Here is a 22,641-nt window from a genome sequence, read left to right as displayed (position 1 = left end):
GATATTCTCAAAAATAGATGCCTTTTTTTTTCAATTATTCAATAGGAATTTCAGTTTACTTCCTGAATTGACTGGCTTGAATTAAAATTGACTAACCCTACACCAAATCTCTCATGGTCTCAGACTTACAGGGTCCAGTGTAGAGCAGCTGAGAGTTTGTCAGGCTTTTTGGAGGCCAAACTACTATTACAATACATATACATTCGACAGGAAGTGTGCTGAGACTTTATCCAGTTTTTCCAGAGTTTGCAGGCCAAAGTCTTCGATACCCAGGCCATCCAGGAAACTATCCATGTTAAGCCTTGCATTAGGAATTTGAAAAGAAAACAAGAGGGCCAAAGATGGATTGTCAAAAGAAGAGAGCAAAAAAATCAAATGGAGAGACACAACAATAGAACTCCAACAATGACTGGCGGAACACCAGAACACCGGAACACCAGAACACTGGAACACCAGAACACCAGGAATGTTAGTCAGTGTTCCAGTGGGTTCCTCTGAGATCCTATCAGTTCTTCCTCCTCAGGATTCATCCTCTGTCTTGATGATGTGGAACAACGTGACGTTGAACAGAACCTGGTGTCCGTTGTTCCAGCCGTACAGAGCCCGGTCCCTGGCGTTGTAGCCCAACATGGACATGTGGAAGTACTGGTTATGGAAGGGGATGTCTGTGTACTCATAGCTGGATGTCTTGGTGGAGTACGAGTAGTAAACCTTAGCACCAGTCAGGTGAGAGTTAGTGATGTAGAGTGTTCCGCAGATCATAAAGGACTCCCCCGCGTTCCGTTTGGAATATTCCGTGTTCCATGTTCCGAGGATTTGTAGTGTCTCCGGGTTGAGCTGGCTGATGACGATGTTTCCGGCGTTCTGATTGGTGGCGTAGACGGCCCACAGACCCAGCTCGTCGGCCATGAGGTCTATGTCGGAGAAGCCTCCCCAGGTGTAAGGGTAGACGTTGTGGAAGCCGGCGTTCTCCAGGGCTCTCTGGGTCACAACGCGCCCTGTCTCGAAACAGTAACACACCACGATGTTGCTCTGGACCTTGTTGTAGTACAGAGAGCCGTTGTGCACCACGTGGTTGGTCCCGGCCCACTTGAACGGCAGGTTGTAGGTTCGAGACTCGACCCCGGAAACAAAGTCTGCTATGGACTTGTACTCTTTGACGATCTTGTTGTTGGTGTAGCTATCCATGTACCAGACCTGGGTTGGAACACAATACCATCATTAACAATGTAAAGGTTTAATTTAAAACCTTTTATCTACAGAGGGAAAAACATAGTGGAAGAGGTAGAACCTTGCTACAAACTCTTTGGTGTAAAATGCTCTATTGGCTGTCTGAAATGCTTTTTTTGGCTGTCTGAAATGCTTTTTTGGCTGTCTGAAATGCTTTTTTTGGCTGTCTGAAATGCTTTTTTTGGCTGTCTGAAATGCTTTTTTTGGCTGTCTGAAATGCTTTTTTTGGCTGTCTGAAATGCTTTTTTTGGCTGTCTGAAATGCTTTTTTTGGCTGTCTGAAATGCTTTTTTTGGCTGTCTGAAATGCTTTTTTGGCTGTCTGAAATGCCTTTCCATCACTGGATACAGCAGTACAGTATGATGTAGTTAGACCACTGGTGGCCTCCCCTCCTCTTGGAGAGTCACTAGGTTCTGATGAGCAACTGATGAGCAACCCCCCCCTCAACCCTCCCTCCCTCCCCTCATCCCTCACTCCCCTCCCTCTCCTCAACCCCCCTCAACCCTCCCCCCACCCCTCCCTCCCCTCATCCCTCCCTCCTCCCTCCCTCTCCTCACCTTATTGTTTGTAGGGGAGGCCTGTGGATCTGTCATCCAGGCTCCAAACCTTGTCCCAGAGGTCTTCACCGTCTCCGGTCCAGCGATCTTCATCAGTTTACCACAGGCTGTTTACGCACACAACACACACACACACCCCACAGTACTCAGATAGATATATCCAGGCTGTTTATGCACACAACACAACACACACAAAAAACACAACACACACCCCACAGTACTCAGATAGATATATACAGGCTGTTTACGCACACAACACAACACACCCCACAGTACTCAGATAGATATATCCACCCCTGACTGTGTTAGCTCTTAATAGTTTATTAACTCTAACCAATGGAATAATCCACCCAGATCTGTTATTATGTTACTAATGGTGGCAGGGTAGCCTAGTGGTTAGAGTGTTGGACTAGTAACCGCAAGGTTGCAAGTTCAAACCCCCGAGCTGACAAGGTACAAATCTGTCGGTCTGCCCCTGAACAGGCAGTTAACCCACTGTTCCTAGACCAGTTAACCCACTGTTCCTAGACCAGTTAACCCACTGTTCCTAGACCAGTTAACCCACTGTTCCTAGACCAGTTAACCCACTGTTCCTAGACCAGTTAACCCACTGTTCCTAGACCAGTTAACCCACTGTTCCTAGACCAGTTAACCCACTGTTCCTAGACCAGTTAACCCACTGTTCCCAGGCCGTCATTGAAAATAAGAATTAGTTTTTAACTGACTTGTCAAGTTAAATAAAGGTAAAAATATAAAAATGGCACCCTGTTTTTTTGTCTTCCATATTGTCAGAATAGTAGGCTTAGTTCTGTCATATTTTTTTGCAGAAAAGGTCGGAGGCCAGTTGCGTCCCGACTCGCCTAAGCCTGGGGCAGGAGGAAGGTTTGGTTTAGAAAAACATAGGGTAAGGGGAGGAGTCATAAACGCAAGGGGCGATAACCACACATTCCTCACTGGGCTTAAGGAATTAGGGTGTAAATGCTGGAATCTTTTTTGTTGACATCTTTTGGCTCACTAGAAGAACCTCTTACCTGAAGAAGAAGATAGCTGTAGATCTTTAGCTTATATATACACACACACACACACACACATTGATATTTATTACATTTATATTGTTATTATCAAGTGTTAAAGTAAAGTTCTAGAAGGAATCCTCAAGGCTGCTTAGAGTCTTTAAGTAGCCGTTAGAGTTTCATCAACAACTGAAGGACTGATCACCCTGAGGGGGGAGAGAGAAAAAATAAACGCTTAATAGTTGTAGAGGTACGAGACCGTATCTTCTCGTAAATGCGGTACTTCTCTTATCTATTGTCATAGATTTAAAAAATTGCATTGGTAGTCTAATGGGGAGTTAGAAAAGGATGCTGGAGGTATCTTATTGGTGATTTATTGGCTTGTCATACAACCGGTGGGTCTAACTCTGAATGCTGATTGGTTAAAATATGTTCATAATTGCTTTAAAAACCTTTTTTTTGCCCGTTTCTGGCATTTAGAATAAACCTGATTTATTGATCTGAAACCCCGTGTCATCAACCCTGTGCTCTGACCTCTTTCTCCCCTCTCTCTCCAGATGAAATCTCGCGTCTTGTGACGGCCGGCCGCCCAACAACCTGCCCGCTCGACCCTATCCCCTCCTCTCTTCTCCAGACCATTTCCGGAGACCTTCTCCCTTACCTCACCTCGCTCATCAACTTATCCCTGACCGCTGGCTACGTCCCTTCCGTCTTCAAGAGAGCGAGAGTTGCACCCCTTCTGAAAAAACCTACACTCGATCCCTCCGATGTCAACAACTACAGACCAGTATCCCTTCTTTCTTTTCTCTCCAAAACTCTTGAACGTGCCGTCCTTGGTCAGCTCTCCCGCTATCTCTCTCAGAATGACCTTCTTGATCCAAATCAGTCAGGTTTCAAGACTAGTCATTCAACTGAGACTGCTCTTCTCTGTATCACGGAGGCGCTCCGCACCGCTAAAGCTAACTCTCTCTCCTCTGCTCTCATCCTTCTAGACCTATCGGCTGCCTTCGATACTGTGAACCATCAGATCCTCCTCTCCACCCTCTCCGAGTTGGGCATCTCCGGCGCGGCCCACGCTTGGATTGCGTCCTACCTGACAGGTCGCTCCTACCAGGTGGCATGGCGAGAATCTGTCTCCTCACCACGCGCTCTCACCACTGGTGTCCCCCAGGGCTCTGTTCTAGGCCCTCTCCTATTCTCGCTATACACCAAGTCACTTGGCTCTGTCATAACCTCACATGGTCTCTCCTATCATTGCTATGCAGACGACACACAATTAATCTTCTCCTTTCCCCCTTCTGATGACCAGGTGGCGAATCGCATCTCTGCATGTCTGGCAGACATATCAGTGTGGATGACGGATCACCACCTCAAGCTGAACTTCGGCAAGACGGAGCTGCTCTTCCTCCCGGGGAAGGACTGCCCGTTCCATGATCTCGCCATCACGGTTGACAACTCCATTGTGTCCTCCTCCCAGAGCGCTAAAAACCTTGGCGTGATCCTGGACAACACCCTGTCGTTCTCAACTAACATCAAGGCGGTGGCCCGTTCCTGTAGGTTCATGCTCTACAACATCCGCAGAGTACGACCCTGCCTCACACAGGAAGCGGCGCAGGTCCTAATCCAGGCACTTGTCATCTCCCGTCTGGATTACTGCAACTCGCTGTTGGCTGGGCTCCCTGCCTGTGCCATTAAACCCCTACAACTCATCCAGAACGCCGCAGCCCGTCTAGTGTTCAACCTTCCCAAGTTCTCTCACGTCACCCCGCTCCTCCGCTCTCTCCACTGGCTTCCAGTTGAAGCTCGCATCCGCTACAAGACCATGGTGCTTGCCTACGGAGCTGTGAGGGGAACGGCACCTCAGTACCTCCAGGCTCTGATCAGGCCCTACACCCAAATAAGGGCACTGCGTTCATCCACCTCTGGCCTGCTCGCCTCCCTACCACTGAGGAAGTACAGTTCCCGCTCAGCTCAGTCAAAACTGTTCGCTGCTCTGGCTCCCCAATGGTGGAACAAACTCCCTCACGACGCCAGGACAGCGGAGTCAATCACCACCTTCCGGAGACACCTGAAACCCCACCTCTTTAAGGAATACCTAGGATAAGGATAAAGTAATCCTTCTCACCCCCCCTCCCCCCCTTAAAATATTTAGATGCACTATCGTAAAGTGGTTGTTCCACTGGATGTCATAAGGTGAATGCACCAATTTGTAAGTCGCTCTGGATAAGAGCGTCTGCTAAATGACTTAAATGTAAATGTAAATGTAATGCTTCCGACTTCAACTGTATTCTATATTTCTATATTTATTTACAGTACATTTAAACCTTACTTTTAAACACTTTTTCGTGTACTATGTCTGGGAAGGACGCATGTATCTTTGCAGTGACTGGGTGTATTGATACACCATAATAATTAATATCTTCACAAGGCTCAATGGGATATTTTACTCATCTTCCAATAGGTGCCCTTCTTTGTGAGGCATTGGAAAACCTCCCAAGTTTTTGCAGTTCAATCTATGTTTGAAATTCACTGCTGGACTGAAGGACCTTACAGATAATTGTATGTGTGGGGTATAGAGATGAGAGACCTTACAGTATGTGTGGGGTACAGAGATGAGAGACCATACAGATAATTGTATGTGTGGGGTACAGAGATGAGGGACCTTACAGATAATTGTATGTGTGGGGTACAGAGATGAGGGACCTTACAGATAATTGTATGTGTGGGGTACAGAGATGAGGGACCTTACAGATAATTGTATGTGTGGGGTACAGAGATGAGGGACCTTACAGATAATTGTATTTGTGGGGTACAGAGATGAGGGACCTTACAGATAATTGTATGTGTGGGGTACAGAGATGAGGGACCTTACAGATAATTGTATGTGTGGGGTACAGAGATGAGGGACCTTACAGATAATTGTATGTGTGGGGTACAGAGATGAGGGACCTTACAGATAATTGTATGTGTGGGGTACAGAGATGAGGGACCTTACAGATAATTGTATGTGTGGGGTACAGAGATGAGGGACCTTACAGATAATTGTATGTGTGGGGTACAGAGATGAGGGACCTTACAGATAATTGTATGTGTGGGGTACAGAGATGAGGGACCTTACAGATAATTGTATGTGTGGGGTAGAAATATTAAAAATCATGTTTAAACACTATTATTGCACACAGAATGAGTCCAGGAAACGTGTGTGACTTGTTAAGCAAATGTTTACTCCTGAACTTATTTAGACTTGACAAAGCAAACGGGTTGAATACTTATTGACTGAAGAAATTTCAGCTTTTCCTTTTAAAATCAATTAGTAAACCTTTTCAAAAAACACAATTTCACATTGACATTACGGAGTATTGTGTGTAGGCCAGTAACACACACATATATATATATACTGTATATATATATATAAATCATTGTTAATCAGGCTGTAACAACAAAATGTGGAAAAAGTCAAAGGGTGTGAATACTTTCTGAAGGCCATGATAAGTCCTGTATATGTCTATGATAAGTCCTGTATATGTCTATGATAAGTCCTGTATATGTCTATGATAAGTCCTGTATATGTCTATGATAAGTCCTGTATATGTCTATGGTAAGTCCTGTATATGTCTATGATAAGTCCTGTATATGTCTATGGTAAGTCCTGTATATGTCTATGATAAGTCCTGTATATGTCTATGATAAGTCCTGTATATGTCTATGATAAGTCATGTATATGTCTATGATAAGTCCTGTATATGTCTATGATAAGTCCTGTATATGTCTATGATAAGTCCTGTATATGTCTATGATAAGTCCTGTATATGTCTATGATAAGTCCTGTAGTCCTGTATATGATAAGTCCTGTATAAGTCCTGTATATGTCTATGATAAGTCCTGTATATGTCTATGATAAGTCCTGTATATGTCTATGATAAGTCCTGTATATGTCTATGATAAGTCCTGTATATGTCTATGATAAGTCCTGTATATGTCTATGATAAGTCCTGTATATGTCTATGATAAGTCCTGTATATGTCTATGATAAGTCCTGTATATGTCTATGATAAGTCCTGTATATGTCTATGATAAGTCCTGTATATGTCTATGGTAAGTCCTGTATATGTCTATGATAAGTCCTGTATATGTCTATGGTAAGTCCTGTATATGTCTATGATAAGTCCTGTATATGTCTATGATAAGTCCTGTATATGGCTATGATAAGTCATGTATATGTCTATGATAAGTCCTGTATATGTCTATGATAAGTCCTGTATATGTCTATGATAAGTCCTGTATATGTCTATGATAAGTCCTGTATATGTCTATGATAAGTCCTGTATATGTCTATGATAAGTCCTGTATATGTCTATGATAAGTCCTGTATATGTCTATGATAAGTCCTGTATATGTCTATGATAAGTCCTGTATATGTCTATGATAAGTCCTGTATATGTCTATGATAAGTCCTGTATATGTCTATGATAAGTCCTGTGTATGTCTATGATAAGTCCTGTATATGTCTATGATAAGTCCTGTATATGTCTATGATAAGTCCTGTATATGTCTATGATAAGTCCTGTATATGTCTATGATAAGTCCTGTGTATGTCTATGATAAGTCCTGTATATGTCTATGATAAGTCCTGTATATGTCTATGATAAGTCCTGTATATGTCTATGATAAGTCCTGTATATGTCTATGATAAGTCCTGTATATGTCTATGATAAGTCCTGTATATGTCTATGATAAGTCCTGTATATGTCTATGATAAGTCCTGTATATGTCTATGATAAGTCCTGTATATGTCTATGATAAGTCCTGTATATGTCTATGATAAGTCCTGTATATGTCTATGATAAGTCCTGTATATGTCTATGATAAGTCCTGTAAGTCGCTCTGGATAAGAGCGTCTGCTAAATGACTTAAAATGTAAAATGTAAATAAGTCCTGTATATGTCTATGATAAGTCCTGTATATGTCTATGATAAGTCCTGTATATGTCTATGATAAGTCCTGTATATGTCTATGATAAGTCCTGTCTATGTCTATGATAAGTCCTGTATATGTCTATGATAAGTCCTGTATATGTCTATGATAAGTCCTGTATATGTCTATGATAAGTCCTGTATATGTCTATGATAAGTCCTGTATATGTCTATGATAAGTCCTGTATATGTCTATGATAAGTCCTGTATATGTCTATGATAAGTCCTGTATATGTCTATGATAAGTCCTGTATATGTCTATGATAAGTCCTGTATATGTCTATGATAAGTCCTGTATATGTCTATGGTAAGTCCTGTACATGTCTATGATAAGTCCTGTATATGTCTATGATAAGTCCTGTATATGTCTATGATAAGTCCTGTATATGTCTATGGTAAGTCCTGTACATCTCTATGATAAGTCCTGTATATGTCTATGATAAGTCCTGTATATGTCTATGATAAGTCCTGTATATGTCTATGATAAGTCCTGTATATGTCTATGATAAGTCCTGTATATGTCTATGATAAGTCCTGTATATGTCTATGATAAGTCCTGTATATGTCTATGATAAGTCCTGTATATGTCTATGATAAGTCCTGTATATCTCTATGATAAGTCCTGTATATGTCTATGATAAGTCCTGTATATGTCTATGATAAGTCCTGTATATGTCTATGATAAGTCCTGTATATGTCTATGATAAGTCATGTATATGTCTATGATAAGTCCTGTATATGTCTATGATAAGTCCTGTATATGTCTATGATAAGTCCTGTATATGTCTATGGTATGTACTGGTACATGTCTACGATAAGTCCTGTATATGTCTATGATAAGTCCTGTATATGTCTATGATAAGTCCTGTATATGTCTATGATAAGTCCTGTATATGTCTATGATAAGTCATGTATATGTCTATGATAAGTCCTGTATATGTCTATGATAAGTCCTGTATATGTCTATGATAAGTCCTGTGTATGTCTATGGTATGTACTGGTATATGTCTATGATATACTGTATATTTCTTTGGTATGTAACTGTATATTTGTATAATACTGTATATTTCTATGATATGTACTGTATATTTGTATAATACAATGGGACGGCAGGGTAGCCTAGTGGTTAGAGTGTAGAGGCGGCAGGTAGCCTAGTGGTTAGATTGTAGAGGTGGCAGGGTAGCCTAGTGGTTAGAGTGTAGAGGAGGCAGGGTAGCCTAGTGGTTAGAGTGTAGAGGCGGCAGGGTAGCCTAGTGGTTAGAGTGTAGAGGCGGCAGGGTAGCCTAGTGGTTAGAGTGTAGAGGCGGCAGGGTAGCCTAGTGGTTAGAGTGTAGAGGCGGCAGGGTAGCCTAGTGGTTAGAGTGTAGAGACAGCAGGTAGCCTAGTGGTTAGAGTGTAGAGGCGGCAGGGTAGCCTAGTGGTTAGAGTGTAGAGGTGGCAGGTAGCCTAGTGGTTAGAGTGTAGAGGAGGCAGGTAGCCTAGTGGTTAGAGTGTAGAGGCGGTAGGGTAGCCTAGTGGTTAGAGTGTAGAGGCGGCAGGGTAGCCTATTGGTTAGAGTGTAGAGGTGGCAGGGTAGCCTAGTGGTTAGAGTGTAGAGGCGGCAGGTAGTCTAGTGGTTAGAGCAGGGGTGTCAAACATACGGCCCGCGGGCCGGAACCGGCCCCCAAGGAGGTTCGATCAGGCCCGCAGGATAATTTGAAAGTGGAAAAAATGCATAAAAGACATGGAATTAATATTTTTAATTCGCTGCAATTCATGGATTATCCGCTAAGGGGCGTACTCTTTCCATCAGAGTAGAAGACAAGCCGCATCACTGAGACAGACTGAAAACAGCAGACGGTATCAATGCGCCATCTGCTGCTTGTTACGACGTTGTTAATACCTTGGTCTCTACCTCTCCGCTACACCCTCATTAGCCAAAATGTCGTTATCCAAACGGAGAAAAGTAGATAAGGAGTGTAGAATTTTCAAAGAAAAATGGACCACGTCCTATTTATTTACAGAGATGCACGGAAAACCTTTGTGCTTGGTGTGTTTGCAACAAGTTTCGGTATTGAAGGAATATAATATTCGACGCCACTACGAGACTCATCACAGTGAAAAATATGACGGCTTGCAAGGACAACTGAGAAGAGATAATATTAACGAATTGCTGGCGGGTCTGAGGAAACAGCAGTCAACTTTCATCCAGAGCCGAGAAGTCAGTGAAGCAGCGGTAAAAGCCAGCTACCTAATTGCTAGCGAAATAGCATTAGCATCGAAGCCGTATTCCGACGGTGACTTTGTTAAACGATGCATGATGAAGGCGGCTGAACTTGTATGTCCCGAGAAGCGACAAGCTTTTGCCAATATTAGCCTGACGAGGAATACTATAGCAGAGAGGATTTCGGAACTATCGGCAGATTTAGACAGTCAATTGAAACAGAGAGTCAAGTCATTTATTGCATTTTCCGTGGCAATTGACGAGAGCACTGACATCACAGACGTGGCCCAACTGGCCATATTTATTTGAGGAGTTGATGAGACATTGACTGTTACTGAAGAGTTTCTTGAGTTGGTGCCAATGATGGACACCACAACAGCCGAGGACATTTTCGGCTCTGTCGTTGCTGCATTGGACAGAGTTGGAGTGGACTTGTCCCGCGCTGTCAGCCTGGCTACAGACGGCGCGCCATCCATGGTCGGAAAGAAAGCAGGTGTCGCGACAAAGTTCAAAGACAAAGTACAAGCCCTTAATGGAAGAGATCGTTTCTGGACATTTCACTGTATTTTGCACCAGGAGGCATTGTGTTGCAAGTCGCTGAAAATGGACCACGTCATGGAGGTGGTTGTTCGCACTGTAAATTTCATCCGGTCCAGAGGTCTGAACCATCGTCAGTTTGACAAACTTCTCAGCGACAGCAACATTACCCACAGCCTGCCATACCACACTGAAGTGAGATGGTTAAGCCGAGGCGCTGTGCTGAGTCATTTCTTTGATCTACGAGAGGAAATCGGACAGTTCATGGAGAAAAAAGGAAAACCGGTGTTGGAATTACAATCTCAGGAATGGCTACGGGACCTTGCATTCTTGGTTGATATTACTGAACACTTGAACAATCTGAACAAAATGTTGCAAGGCCGCAAAAAGTTGTCACACAGTTTTCTGACAACATACATGCATTTAAGTTGAAGCTGACTTTGTGGGAGATGCAACTGGCAAATGGCAACCCTGCTCATTTCCCCTGTCTGAGAGATGTGTGTGTGACCAGACCTGATGCGGACATGAAACGGTACAAAGACAAAATTGCAGGACTACTGCGGGAGTTTGAGAAACGTTTTCAGGTATTTGGTGAACTTGAGACAGAATTTTCAGTTTTTCGCTCACCTTTCACAGTTAAAGCTTCTGATCTGCCGGTCGAAATTCAGCTAGAGATAATTGATTTGCAGTGTGATGCAGATTTGAAGGGCAAATTTGCCTCTGTAGGTCTGGACAGATTTTATCAGATTTTATCAGTATCTAGTAGCTGTTAATTTGGGTACCCCAAATTAACAGCCCTGGCTGCTAAAATTTTGTGCATGTTTGGGACAACCTACCTTTGTGAACAAATTTTCTCAGTGATGAATATCAATAAAACAAAAATGCGTTCAAGGCTCACAAACAAGCACTTAAATGACATTCTGAAAGTGACAGCTAGTCAGGACATGACACCTGGTGTTGATGCACTTGTACAGGCCAAAAGATGCCAAGTTTCAGGTACAAATACAAGTCCAGACTAGACTAACACCTTTAAAATGCTGCCTTAGATACTGTTTGCATTGAAAGAATACAGCTCTGTGAAGATGAATCCTTACTGTGGTGATTTAAAAAATGTGCACTTTAATGTTAGTCAGCAGCTTCAAAACAAAAGTTGTGTGATGGAATTCTACTGTTCATACAACTCCATAAATTTTCAGTATGTATTGTATGTGTATCTATGTTTCATGTATGAAGTTTACAGATTTACAGGACAGGCGAACACTTTCTTCATTACACATTTAAAATCACTCTCCTTAGTTTGTAAGGTGTACGCAGGGATTACATTTAGATTTTATATACGTATGTGTAAGTGGTTTAAAAATTCCTTTCTTTAAAAGTCTCATTTAATCTTAAAGTGCATTACTATATTTTTCAGTACCAATTAAAGTTTTGTGCCTTTGTACAATCAGTGGGATCAGTTGCAATGCATATTTGTGAATGATAAAAGTAAATTGCACATTTGTCTAAGGAAATATGAGGTGTTTCATGAAATGTTTTGTAAAAGGATAGTTCATTAAATTTCAATATTTTCCTAATGTTCTTGTGCTTCTTTACACCAAAACAAAGGAAAGACATGATATTTTGGTTATTTATAGCAGAGTATGGTATAATTTTAATGGTCCGGCCCACTTGACATCTCCCTAGGCCGTATGTGGCCCACGATGCGAAATGAGTTTGACACCCCTGGGTTAGAGCATTCTACTTGTAACCGGAAGGTTGTGAGTTCAAACCCCCGAGCTGAAAAGGTACAAATCTGTCGTTCTGCCCCTGAACAGGCAGTTAACCCACTGTTCCCAGGCCGTCATTGAAAATAAGAATTTGTTCTTAACTGACTTGCCTGGTTAAATAAAGGTTAAAAAATACTCTATATTCATATGATATGTACTGTATATTTGTATAATACTGTATATTTCTATAATACTGTATATTTCTATGATATGTAACTGTATATTTGTATAATACTGTATATTTCTATGATATGTAACTGTATATTTGTATAATACTGTATATTTCTATGATATGTAACTGTATATTTGTATAATACTGTATATTTCTATGATATGTACTGTATATTTGGCTGGGGCAAATTGTAAGTGTAAACACGTAAACCCTCATCAATTTGTGGCGCAGAAGCTGTGTCAATTTGGAACTTAGAGGCTGGCATTTTGTTCCGGGGTCCTTGTTGGTCCCCGGTTTTATGGGGGGGGGGGGGTGTGACGACCCTCCCACTCTGTCTGCCGTATTCTCTCTCTGATATTTCCTTATTAGGATGCTGGTGGGCGGAGTTGGGAGGGTCGTCAGCTACATGGGAAACACCTGGGCCCGGTGTCTCCCAGGATAAATACACCACTTCCCCATTCATGGAGGAGACTCTCTCCATGCAGACACACCTGGGCCCGGTGTCTCCCAGGATAAATACACCACTTCCCCATTCATGGAGGAGACTCTCTCCATGCAGACACACCTGGGCCCGGTGTCTCCCAGGATAAATACACCACTTCCCCATTCATGGAGGAGACTCTCTCCATGCAGACACCTTTATAGATTTGGTTGTTTTTCTTGGTGGTATTTTTGGTTGTTTGCTTTGGCATCTTTCAACACCCTGCATTATCACATTCATGTAAAACACTCACTGACACTACTGACTACTGATTACAGACACCATTGTATACTATACTTAGTTACTTATTTAATAAATATATATTTTGTTACTCCTTATCTCCACGTTGTCTCCCTTTTGTTACGGGCTTTGAGCCGGTTCGTGACAACTGGATATTGGTATAATACTGTATATTTGTATAATACTGTGTATTCATATGGTATGTAACTGTATATTTGTATAATACTGTATATTTCTATGATATGTACTGTATATTTGTATAATACTGTATATTTCTATAATACTGTACATTCATATGGTATGTGACTGTATATTTCTATAATACTGTATATTTGTATAATACTGTATATTTCTATGATATGTAACTGTATATTTGTATAATACTGTATATTCATATGGTATGTAACTGTATATTTGTATAATACTGTATATTCATATGGTATGTAACTGTATATTTGTATAATACTGTATATTTGTATAATACTGTATATTCATATGGTATGTAACTGTATATTTGTATAATACTGTATATTTCTATAATACTGTATATTCATATGGTATGTAACTGTATATTTCTATAATACTGTATATTTCTATAATACTGTATATTCATATGGTATGTAACTGTATATTTGTCTAATACTGTATATTTCTATAATACTGTATATTCATATGGTATGTAACTGTATATTTCTATAATACTGTATATTTCTATAATACTGTACATTCATATGGTATGTGACTGTATATTTGTATAATACTGTATATTTCTATAATACTGTATATTCATATGGTATGTAACTGTATATTTGTATAATACTGTATATTTCTATAATACTGTATATTTCTATGATATGTAACTGTATATTTCTATAATACTGTATATTCATATGGTATGTAACTGTATATTTCTATAATACTGTATATTTGTATAATAGTGTATATTTCTATAATACTGTATATTCATATGGTATGTAACTGTATATTTGTATAATACTGTATATTTGCATAATAGTGTATATTTGTATAATACTGTATAATACTGTATATTTGTATAATACTGTATATTTGTATAATACTGTATATTCATATGGTATGTAACTGTATATTTGTATAATACTGTATAATACTGTATATTTGTATAATACTGTATATTTGTATAATACTGTATATTTGTATAATACTGTATATTTCTATAATACTGTACATTCATATGGTTATGGATACAAGGGTGCATGTCTGTGTGTAATTCCCTGAGTTTGCTCCTCTCCGGTTCCTGCCTGTGTTTATATACAGTATGTACATATTACCTCAACTACCACAACCCCATGGACATTGACTTGGGTTCTTGGCCTTGTATACAAGCCTTGTTATTTTATATTACTGTGTTATTATTTCTTTTTTTTAAATTGAGCAAATGTTTCTTACTTTTTAGCATCGTTGGGAAATGGCTCCCCAGTAAGCGTTTAGCGGTAAAGTAATGTCTACACCTGTTGTAATTTGGCGCATGTGACAAATAACATTTGATTCGATTTGTGTGTGTGTGAGTGTGCCTAAATGCATCTGTATGTGACTCACTGAGTCTGCTCCTGCAGTTGCGTAGCCTGCTCTCCAGACTCAGGACCCTCTGTTGTAGTTCCTCAGAGTCGTAGGCTCCTATCTCCTCCTGGATGGCTGTGAGCACCATGGAGAGGTTCCTGATCTCCTGTTTAAACTGGACGATGAGCTGGGCATCTGTCTTGTACTGTTCCAACACCGGGATCAGAGGCTGTAGGGTCTCCATCTTACCCTTCAACTCCTGGAGGAGAGGAGGACACACAGGGTTTAGTTTGATTCAGTTCGATTTGTTTCCATTTAATGACATTTTTGTTTCAAGACGTTATAATGTTCTTCCTAAAGATGTTATAATAACGCAGCCAGGAGTCAGGTAGCCTGGAGTCAGGTAGCCTGGAGTCAGGTAGCCTCATTGGGACAGTAACCGTGTCACACCCTGATCTGTTTCACCTGTCTTTGTGATTGTCTCCACCCCCCTCCAGGTGTCGCCCATCTTCCCCATTATCCCCTGTGTATATATACCTGTGTTCTCTGTTTGTCTGTTGCCAGCTCGTTTGTTTTCGTAGAACCTACCAGCGTTTGTTTCCCTGCTCCTGCCTGTTTCTTGCTCCTGTTTTCTAGTCTTTCAAGGTTTTGACCCCTGTCTGCCCTGACCCTGACCCTGAGACTGACCCTGACCCTGAGACTACCTGTTGTTCTTACACCCTCCCTGGATTACTGACCCCTGCCTGCCTTGACCCTGACCCTGAGACTGACCCTGAGACTGAGACTGAGACTGCCTGCAATTCTGTACCTTACCCCACCTGTCTGGATCATTGACCCCTGCCTGCCCTGATCCTGACCCTGACCTTTACACCCTGTCTGGATCATTGACCCCTGCCTGCCCTGACCCTGACCCTGACCCTGACCCTGAGACTGAGACTGCCTGCCATTCTGTACCTTACCCCACCTGTCTGGATCATTGACCCCTGCCTGCCCGGACCCTGACCCTGACCCTGACCCTGACCCTTACACCCTGTCTGGATCATTGTCCCCTGCCTGCCCTGACCCTGACCCTTACACCCTGTCTTGATCATTGACCCCTGCCTGCCCTGACCCTGACCCTGACCCTTACACCCTGTCTGGATCATTGAACCCTGCCTGCCCTGACCCTGACCCTGACCCTTACATCCTGTCTGGATCATTGACCACTGCCTACCCTGACCTGTCGTTTTCCTGCCCCTGTTTAAGGAATAAATGTTTGTTTCTGCATCTGGGTCACACCTTAAACGTGATAAACCCGACTGGGTGAAAAATCTGTCTGTGTGTCCCCGAGCAAGGCGCTTAACCCTAATTGTTCGTGGTAGTCGTTCTGGATAAGAGTGTCTGCTAAATTCCTATAATGTAATGCTCTGGTTAAAGGCGTTATAATAAGGTCATGTTCTGCTTAAAGCTAGGTCAGAACAACCAGAAACAAATCTGTATTTTTCACACCTGGAAGTTTCTGTTGACCTGTGTCTTCCCGTCGGCCTCTACCTGTCTGAACTTTGACCTTAGCCCTTTGAACTGGCCCTCCATCCTCATGATGTACTGGAAGTCTCTCTGAGTCCGCAGGTTCAGTACCTCAATGGACTGGGACATGTTCTGGACCTACGGGACAAGAATGGAAGACCATGGTTAGTCGGCACCATAGGAGAGGAAGAGGAGCATGATTATTCTGCCACCCCCCCCCCCACACCAGATGAAGCATCACTTTTTCCTTTTTCCATCAAGGGGAACACTATTTCTAATGAGGGTTACATGGAGAAAATCAGACCTCTCTGAAATAAGAAATGAATGGCCCTCCATTCAGCACAATATATTTGACCTAAACTCCCCTTGAACACTTAAAAACAAACCGTGAGCCCCTCCTATACCCAACATAAAAAAATGTAAAACAAATTGCATAGAGGATAACATGTCTACCGTTTACCCTCACTTCTTGGACAGAACAGAGCCTTAGAAATGCCGTTTTAGAAACTGTTGTTCGTCCTGCACTCATTGCAAGGCAAAATTTTTTTTTATAGCGCATAGGGCTTCGGGGCAGAAGGTTCTGGGTTCGCAGACCACCGTGGACAAGAGTAGGGGTGGAAATATCTACTTCGTAGTAAAAATAGTATTTTATAATTTCATGCAATACTACTGGATTTTAGCTGGAATATTGTTTTTATTCCACACAAATTACCAAAATTACAGGCTAAGAATGGACAGAGAGATAGGAGGCCTATGAGTTAATCTTATCATATTTTCCAATGCCAAATCGGTGTGTCTTGTTTGCAATGAAAATGTCCCACTTTACAAATAATTAACTCTCATTAGGAACGTGAGCATGGTACCATCAAAAGTTAGGCCTACCTTTCCACCCCAGACAGAGTAGGACCTACCTTTCCACCCCAGACAGAGTAGGCCTACCTTTCCACCCCAGACAGAGTAGGCCTACCTTTCCACCCCAGACAGAGTAAGCCTACCTTTCCACCCCAGACAGAGTAGGTCTACCTTTCCACCCCAGACAGAGTAGGGCCTACCTTTCCACCCCAGACAGAGTAGACCTACCTTTCCTCCCCAGACAGAGTAGGTCTACCTTTCCACCCCAGACAGAGTAGGGCCTACCTTTCCACCCCAGACAGAGTAGGTCTACCTTTCCACCCCAGACAGAGTAGACCTACCTTTCCACCCCAGACAGAGTAGGTCTACCTTTCCATCCCAGACAGAGTAGGCCTACCTTTCCACCCCAGACAGAGTAGACCTACCTTTCCACCCCAGACAGAGTAGGTCTACCTTTCCACCCCAGACAGAGTAGGACCTACCTTTCCACCCCAGACAGAGTAGGTCTACCTTTCCACCCCAGACAGAGTAGGGCCTACCTTTCCACCCCCCTACCTTTCCACCCCAGACAGAGTAGGGCCTACCTTTCCACCCCAGACAGAGTAGGTCTAACTTTCCACCCCAGACAGAGTAGGACCTACCTTTACACCCCAGACAGAGTAGGTCTACCTTTCCACCCCAGACAGAGTAGGGCCTACCTTTCCACCCCCCTACCTTTCCACCCCAGACAGAGTAGGGCCTACCTTTCCACCCCAGACAGAGTAGACCTACCTTTCCACCCCCCTACCTTTCCACCCCAGACAGAGTAGGTCTACCTTTCCACCCCAGACAGAGTAGACCTACCTTTCCACCCCAGACAGAGTAGACCTACCTTTCCACCCCAGACAGAGTAGGGCCTACCTTTCCACCCCAGACAGAGTAGACCTACCTTTCCACCCCAGACAGAGTAGGCCTACCTTTCCACCCCAGACAGAGTAGGCCTACCTCTCCACCCTAGACAGAGTAGGCCTACCTTTTCACCCTAGACAGACTAGGCCTACCTTTCCACCCCAGACAGAGTAGACCTACCTTTCCACCTCAGACAGAGTAGACCTACCTTTCCACCCCCCTACCTTTTCACCCCAGACAGAGTAGACCTACCTTTCTACCCCAGACAGAGTAGAACCTACCTTTCCACCCCAGACAGAGTAGGACCTACCTTTCTACCCCAGACAGAGTAGAACCTACCTTTCCACCCCAGACAGAGTAGGACCTACCTTTCCACCCCAGACAGAGTAGGCCTACCTTTCCACCCCAGACAGAGTAGGACCTACCTTTCCACCCCAGACAGAGTAGGACCTACCTTTCCACCCCAGACAGAGTAGGACCTACCTTTCCACCCCAGACAGAGTAGGACCTACCTTTCCACCCCAGACAGAGTAGGACCTACCTTTCCACCCCAGACAGAGTAGGCCTACCGACGTAGAAACATGTAAGATTTAACTGCTGGCTACTCTTCTTCTGTGGTTTAACCCAACGAGAGAAGGTCACACGTGTTTCCCTAAAAGCAGTCTGAGTTGAAACATCAAAAAAATATTACAGAGAGTGAATCGCTTAATCAAATGATAGTGACAGAATTAGATTACTTCCCAAGCAAACTCAACCTCTTCCCATAATGCATCTGAGTCACGGTCCTTTCCAGGTATTTCACAGCTTGTTTCGCGAACCAAAGCGCTGTTATAAATCACTTTATATAATCTGATCTGTTTTATTTTCTTCAAAATCTTAAACTAAAAACGGGTAGACCTCTGGTTTTTGCCATTTTCATTAATTATAGGTAAGCCTGTGGCAATACCCCCTCAATTCGAGTCCTGGTTTAAACTTTAACAGCCCTTCACTGACACTGAGGTAGGCTATTTAAAGAGTGCATGGTGGGTGGAGGAATTAACTGATCAAATCTATGGATATAGCAGCCTATAGCCGGATTTCTTCTGTCAAACAGGTAGGCCTACAGCTTATTTCTACAAACAGGAAGAAATAGGCTCCGACACAAAGCCCTCTTGTTGTTAGTAAGTCTAATTCAAATGAAGTTGAAAGTCATTAATGTCTACTCTCAGCACTATGAGCTGTCCGTTTCTGATTAATTGGTAACCCCGGCTACTGCTTCAAGTTCCAGCACCAAAATGTAAATTACTAGACTTTGGCTTATCGTGAGGACAAATAACTCTTGATGAATAAATATATTGTTTTTAATAAATGCAATTATAGTAGTAGAAAACTATCGAAGTTGACCTCCGGTCCTCCTCATCTTCGCATGCTCCTTCTCAAACTGAACAGAACAGTTTGTCCGTGCGCAAGATAGTGCAGTTATTTGGACATTGTAGTAATACAGTTTTATTTACACCATCCCAGCAACGCAGAAGACTTGGGAAGGAAGGACATTTTCGTAAATATATAACTTTGCTCTGTGCTTCTCCGAGCACTTTATAGCCGACTGTAGAGCCTCCATACTCTACCGAGATCGGATCCGGACCAAGAACAGGCTCAAGACAGACCCCTGGAATCATATAAACACACATAAGACATGAAAGAAAGCATATAATTGCAGGAGATGAGCTTTAAAACCAGCCCCATTAAAAATGTGTAGAATTGCTGGAAATTATCTTTAAAAACAGCAAAACAAATCTCTGCCCCATTAAAAATGTGTAGAATTGCTGGAAATTATCTTTAAAAACAGAAAAACAAATCTCTGCCCCATTAAAAATGTGTAGAATTGCTGGAAATTATCTTTAAAAACAGCAAAACAAATCTCTGCCCCATTAAAAATGTGTAGAATTGTGGGAAATTAGCTTTAAAACTACAACATGTTTTATTTCTGCCAACAACAGGTGTGTGAACAGTTTGGGGTCAAGGTGGGTGGTTTGTTACTAAGCCAATAAATTACATTACCCAGCTGGACCTTTGCCATCCAGGAAATGTTATAGGCTATAGATCATTTGATTGAGACCACACTGAATAGGCTATGGGTGCAATTGATATTGCCACCCAGCAGAGAATCAGAATCAGATGAGGCGTGAGCATCAGACACACGTAGATATATATTCTAAAAATAAACTAATTGTAAAACACTGAGACAAATTGAAATGTAAATTAGATTACTATATTTGAAAAAAATATAAACACTAAACCCTCTCCTTTGTCACGCCCTGGTCGAAGTATTTTGTGTTTTTCTTCATGTATTTGGTCAGGCCAGGGTGTGGCACGGGGTTTTTGTATTGTGGTGTGTTTTGTCTTGGGGTTTTGGTATATAGTGGGATTGTAGCTAGTGGGGTGATCTAGCAGAGTCTATGGCTGTCTGAAGTGGTTCTCAATCAGAGGCAGGTGTTTATCGTTGTCTCTGATTGGGAACCATATTTAGGCAGCCATATTCTTTGGTTGTATTGCGGGTGATTGTCCTGAGTGTCTTGATGGCCTTGTTCGATGTTAGTTGACACAAGTATATGCGGTTTTTGTTTCGTTTATTGTTTTTGTAGTGTTTACGTTTGTTTAAATAAACATGGATCGCAATCGACACGCTGCAGTTTGGTCCGACTCTTCTTCACCATATGAAAACCATGACATCCTTGAATGAAATTGGAAAAAGCTCCCATTTTCCCTCCATTCTGTACATTTCAATCTGTCCCTGAATTTTAGAGGGAACAGACAGTGTTTTCTAGAGTCAAGTAAATGGCTCATCCAAACATCCCGTAGTTCAACGGTTGTTGTGGAACGGTGTAACGGGTATCTGGACCGAGCTAACAGTTACAAGTCTTCCTCTATCCTGTTATGATAACTTACCAACATCACCATGATGTTTCCACCAGCATCACACTCAAACTCTGTTATGTTTCGATCAACAAATGGCAGCCTATTCCCTATATATATAGTGCACTACTTTTGACATAGGACTGGGAGAAAGTAGTGCACTATATAGAGAATAGGGTGCCATTTGCGACTCTCACGGCACATCACACAGGATTATGGTGTCCATCATACTCCCTCTGATTCCAATGGTGAAACGGCCTGGTTGAAATTCCCCTCAGAGATGCTTGTACATCAGGGTTAACTTTACCACGCTGGACCACAGTGAATTACATAGAGAAATGCCCCTCTGACTCCCTCTACACGTGGAATACATTCAAGAGTGGGCCCATGTTTCATACATTATTATCATAGATGAGTAATGCTAGTGACGTTGGTTCACAATGAGAGTGTGTGTGTGAGTAGGTGAGTGTGTGTGTGTGTGTGTGTGTGTGTGTGTGTGAGTAGGTGTGTGTGTGTGTGTGTGTGTGTCTAAGTCCAGTACCTTCTCCAGTAGCTGACGGAGCTGTCCCTCCTTGGCGTCTCTGGAGCAGAGGTTCTGTTCAGGAGCCACCACTGTACAGATACACCTCCCCTCTGCATCCTGGGCCGAGCTGTACACCTTCCAACCATCCTTCGGCCTGACTGTCTACACACACGCACACGCACACACACACACACACACACACACACACACACACACACACACACACACACACACACACACACACACACACACACACACACACACACACACACACACACACGCACACACACACACGCACACACACACACACACACACACACACACACACACACACACACACACACACACACACACACACACACACACACACACACACACACACACACACACACACACACACACACACACACACACAATATGTACGGTCAGCAGGCGACCTGTCAGGTAACATGGGGGCCATCTTGAATAGGTACTTTGACACTCTGGCCTCATACCAAACACTTAAAAGACACACCCTCTCCCCTCAACCCTCAAATGAAGTGGACACTTTGGCCTCATACCAAACACTTAAAAGACACACCCTCTCCCCTCAACCCTCAAATGAAGTGGACACTTTGGCCTCATACCAAACACTTAAAAGACACACCCTCTCCCCTCAACCCTCAAATGAAGTGGACACTTTGGCCTCATACCAAACACTTAAAAGACACACCCTCTCCCCTCAACCCTCAAATGAAGTGGACACTTCTGATGACGCATCTTCTGACGAGTTGACAAAGTGAAGAATAAATACATTTTAAATGTAACGCTCTTGTCCCGGAAATGTGTCGCTCGTTCGTCCCACGGTTGTGTTTTCAGTCATCGTGGAACCACCGGTAGCTGTTGTGTGTGCTTTATATTGGCTACAGTCAATTATTATGACTGCATTTCATATCTTGGTTAGGAAGACAAAACGCATCCGCAGACATGGAATGTTAGCCATCCGACTATATCAGGTCAATCGGAAATGACAACGTCGGGGAAAGCTGTGTGCGCAAGCGAACGTTTTCAAAAGATACTGTTATGATACGTGTTTGAGTCGTCATGTGCATTATTAGCACAATTTCTCATTTATTTACAAATCGTTTTTTTTATTTTTAACTTTCACTTTGTATCTTGACTAATGTTGGTTTTAGGTTTTGGCAGAAGGTACGATCATCGAGAATTGAATTATGGGTTGTTTCAGGCCCCCGGAATGAAAATAATTTTACACTCGCAAACTCGATCA

General features: G+C 42.6%; 1 protein-coding gene across 1 annotated transcript; it reads right to left on the bottom strand.

Moving 5' to 3' along the window:
* Nucleotides 1–519: 519 nt before the first annotated feature.
* On the bottom strand, nt 520–21,530 carry LOC124009871 (noelin-3-like). The gene is made up of 5 exons (XM_046322088.1): nt 21,393–21,530; nt 16,199–16,354; nt 14,750–14,969; nt 1,787–1,893; nt 520–1,197 (listed from the first exon to the last, which is right to left on the bottom strand). Exons 2-5 carry the CDS (start codon nt 16,343–16,345, stop codon nt 520–522), a joined length of 1,152 nt encoding a protein of 383 aa, XP_046178044.1. The 5' UTR covers nt 16,346–16,354; nt 21,393–21,530.
* Between the last annotated feature and the right edge of the window lie 1,111 nt (nt 21,531–22,641).

The sequence above is a fragment of the Oncorhynchus gorbuscha genome, linkage group LG22, assembly GCF_021184085.1.
Source record: "Oncorhynchus gorbuscha isolate QuinsamMale2020 ecotype Even-year linkage group LG22, OgorEven_v1.0, whole genome shotgun sequence".
NCBI classification, from domain to species: Eukaryota; Metazoa; Chordata; class Actinopteri; order Salmoniformes; family Salmonidae; genus Oncorhynchus; species Oncorhynchus gorbuscha.
This window is presented reverse-complemented; position numbering and strand designations above follow the sequence as displayed.

Coding starts and splice junctions, on each gene's coding strand:
- LOC124009871 (XM_046322088.1), bottom strand. CDS start 16,345: ATGTCCCAGTCCATTGAGGTACTGAACCTGCGGACTCAGAGAGACTTC. Junction 14,970..16,198: donor AGGTCAACAGAAACTTCCAG/GTGTGAAAAATA, acceptor CCTCTCCTCCAG/GAGTTGAAGGGTAAGATGGA. Junction 1,894..14,749: donor CAACTGCAGGAGCAGACTCA/GTGAGTCACATA, acceptor GTGCGTAAACAG/CCTGTGGTAAACTGATGAAG.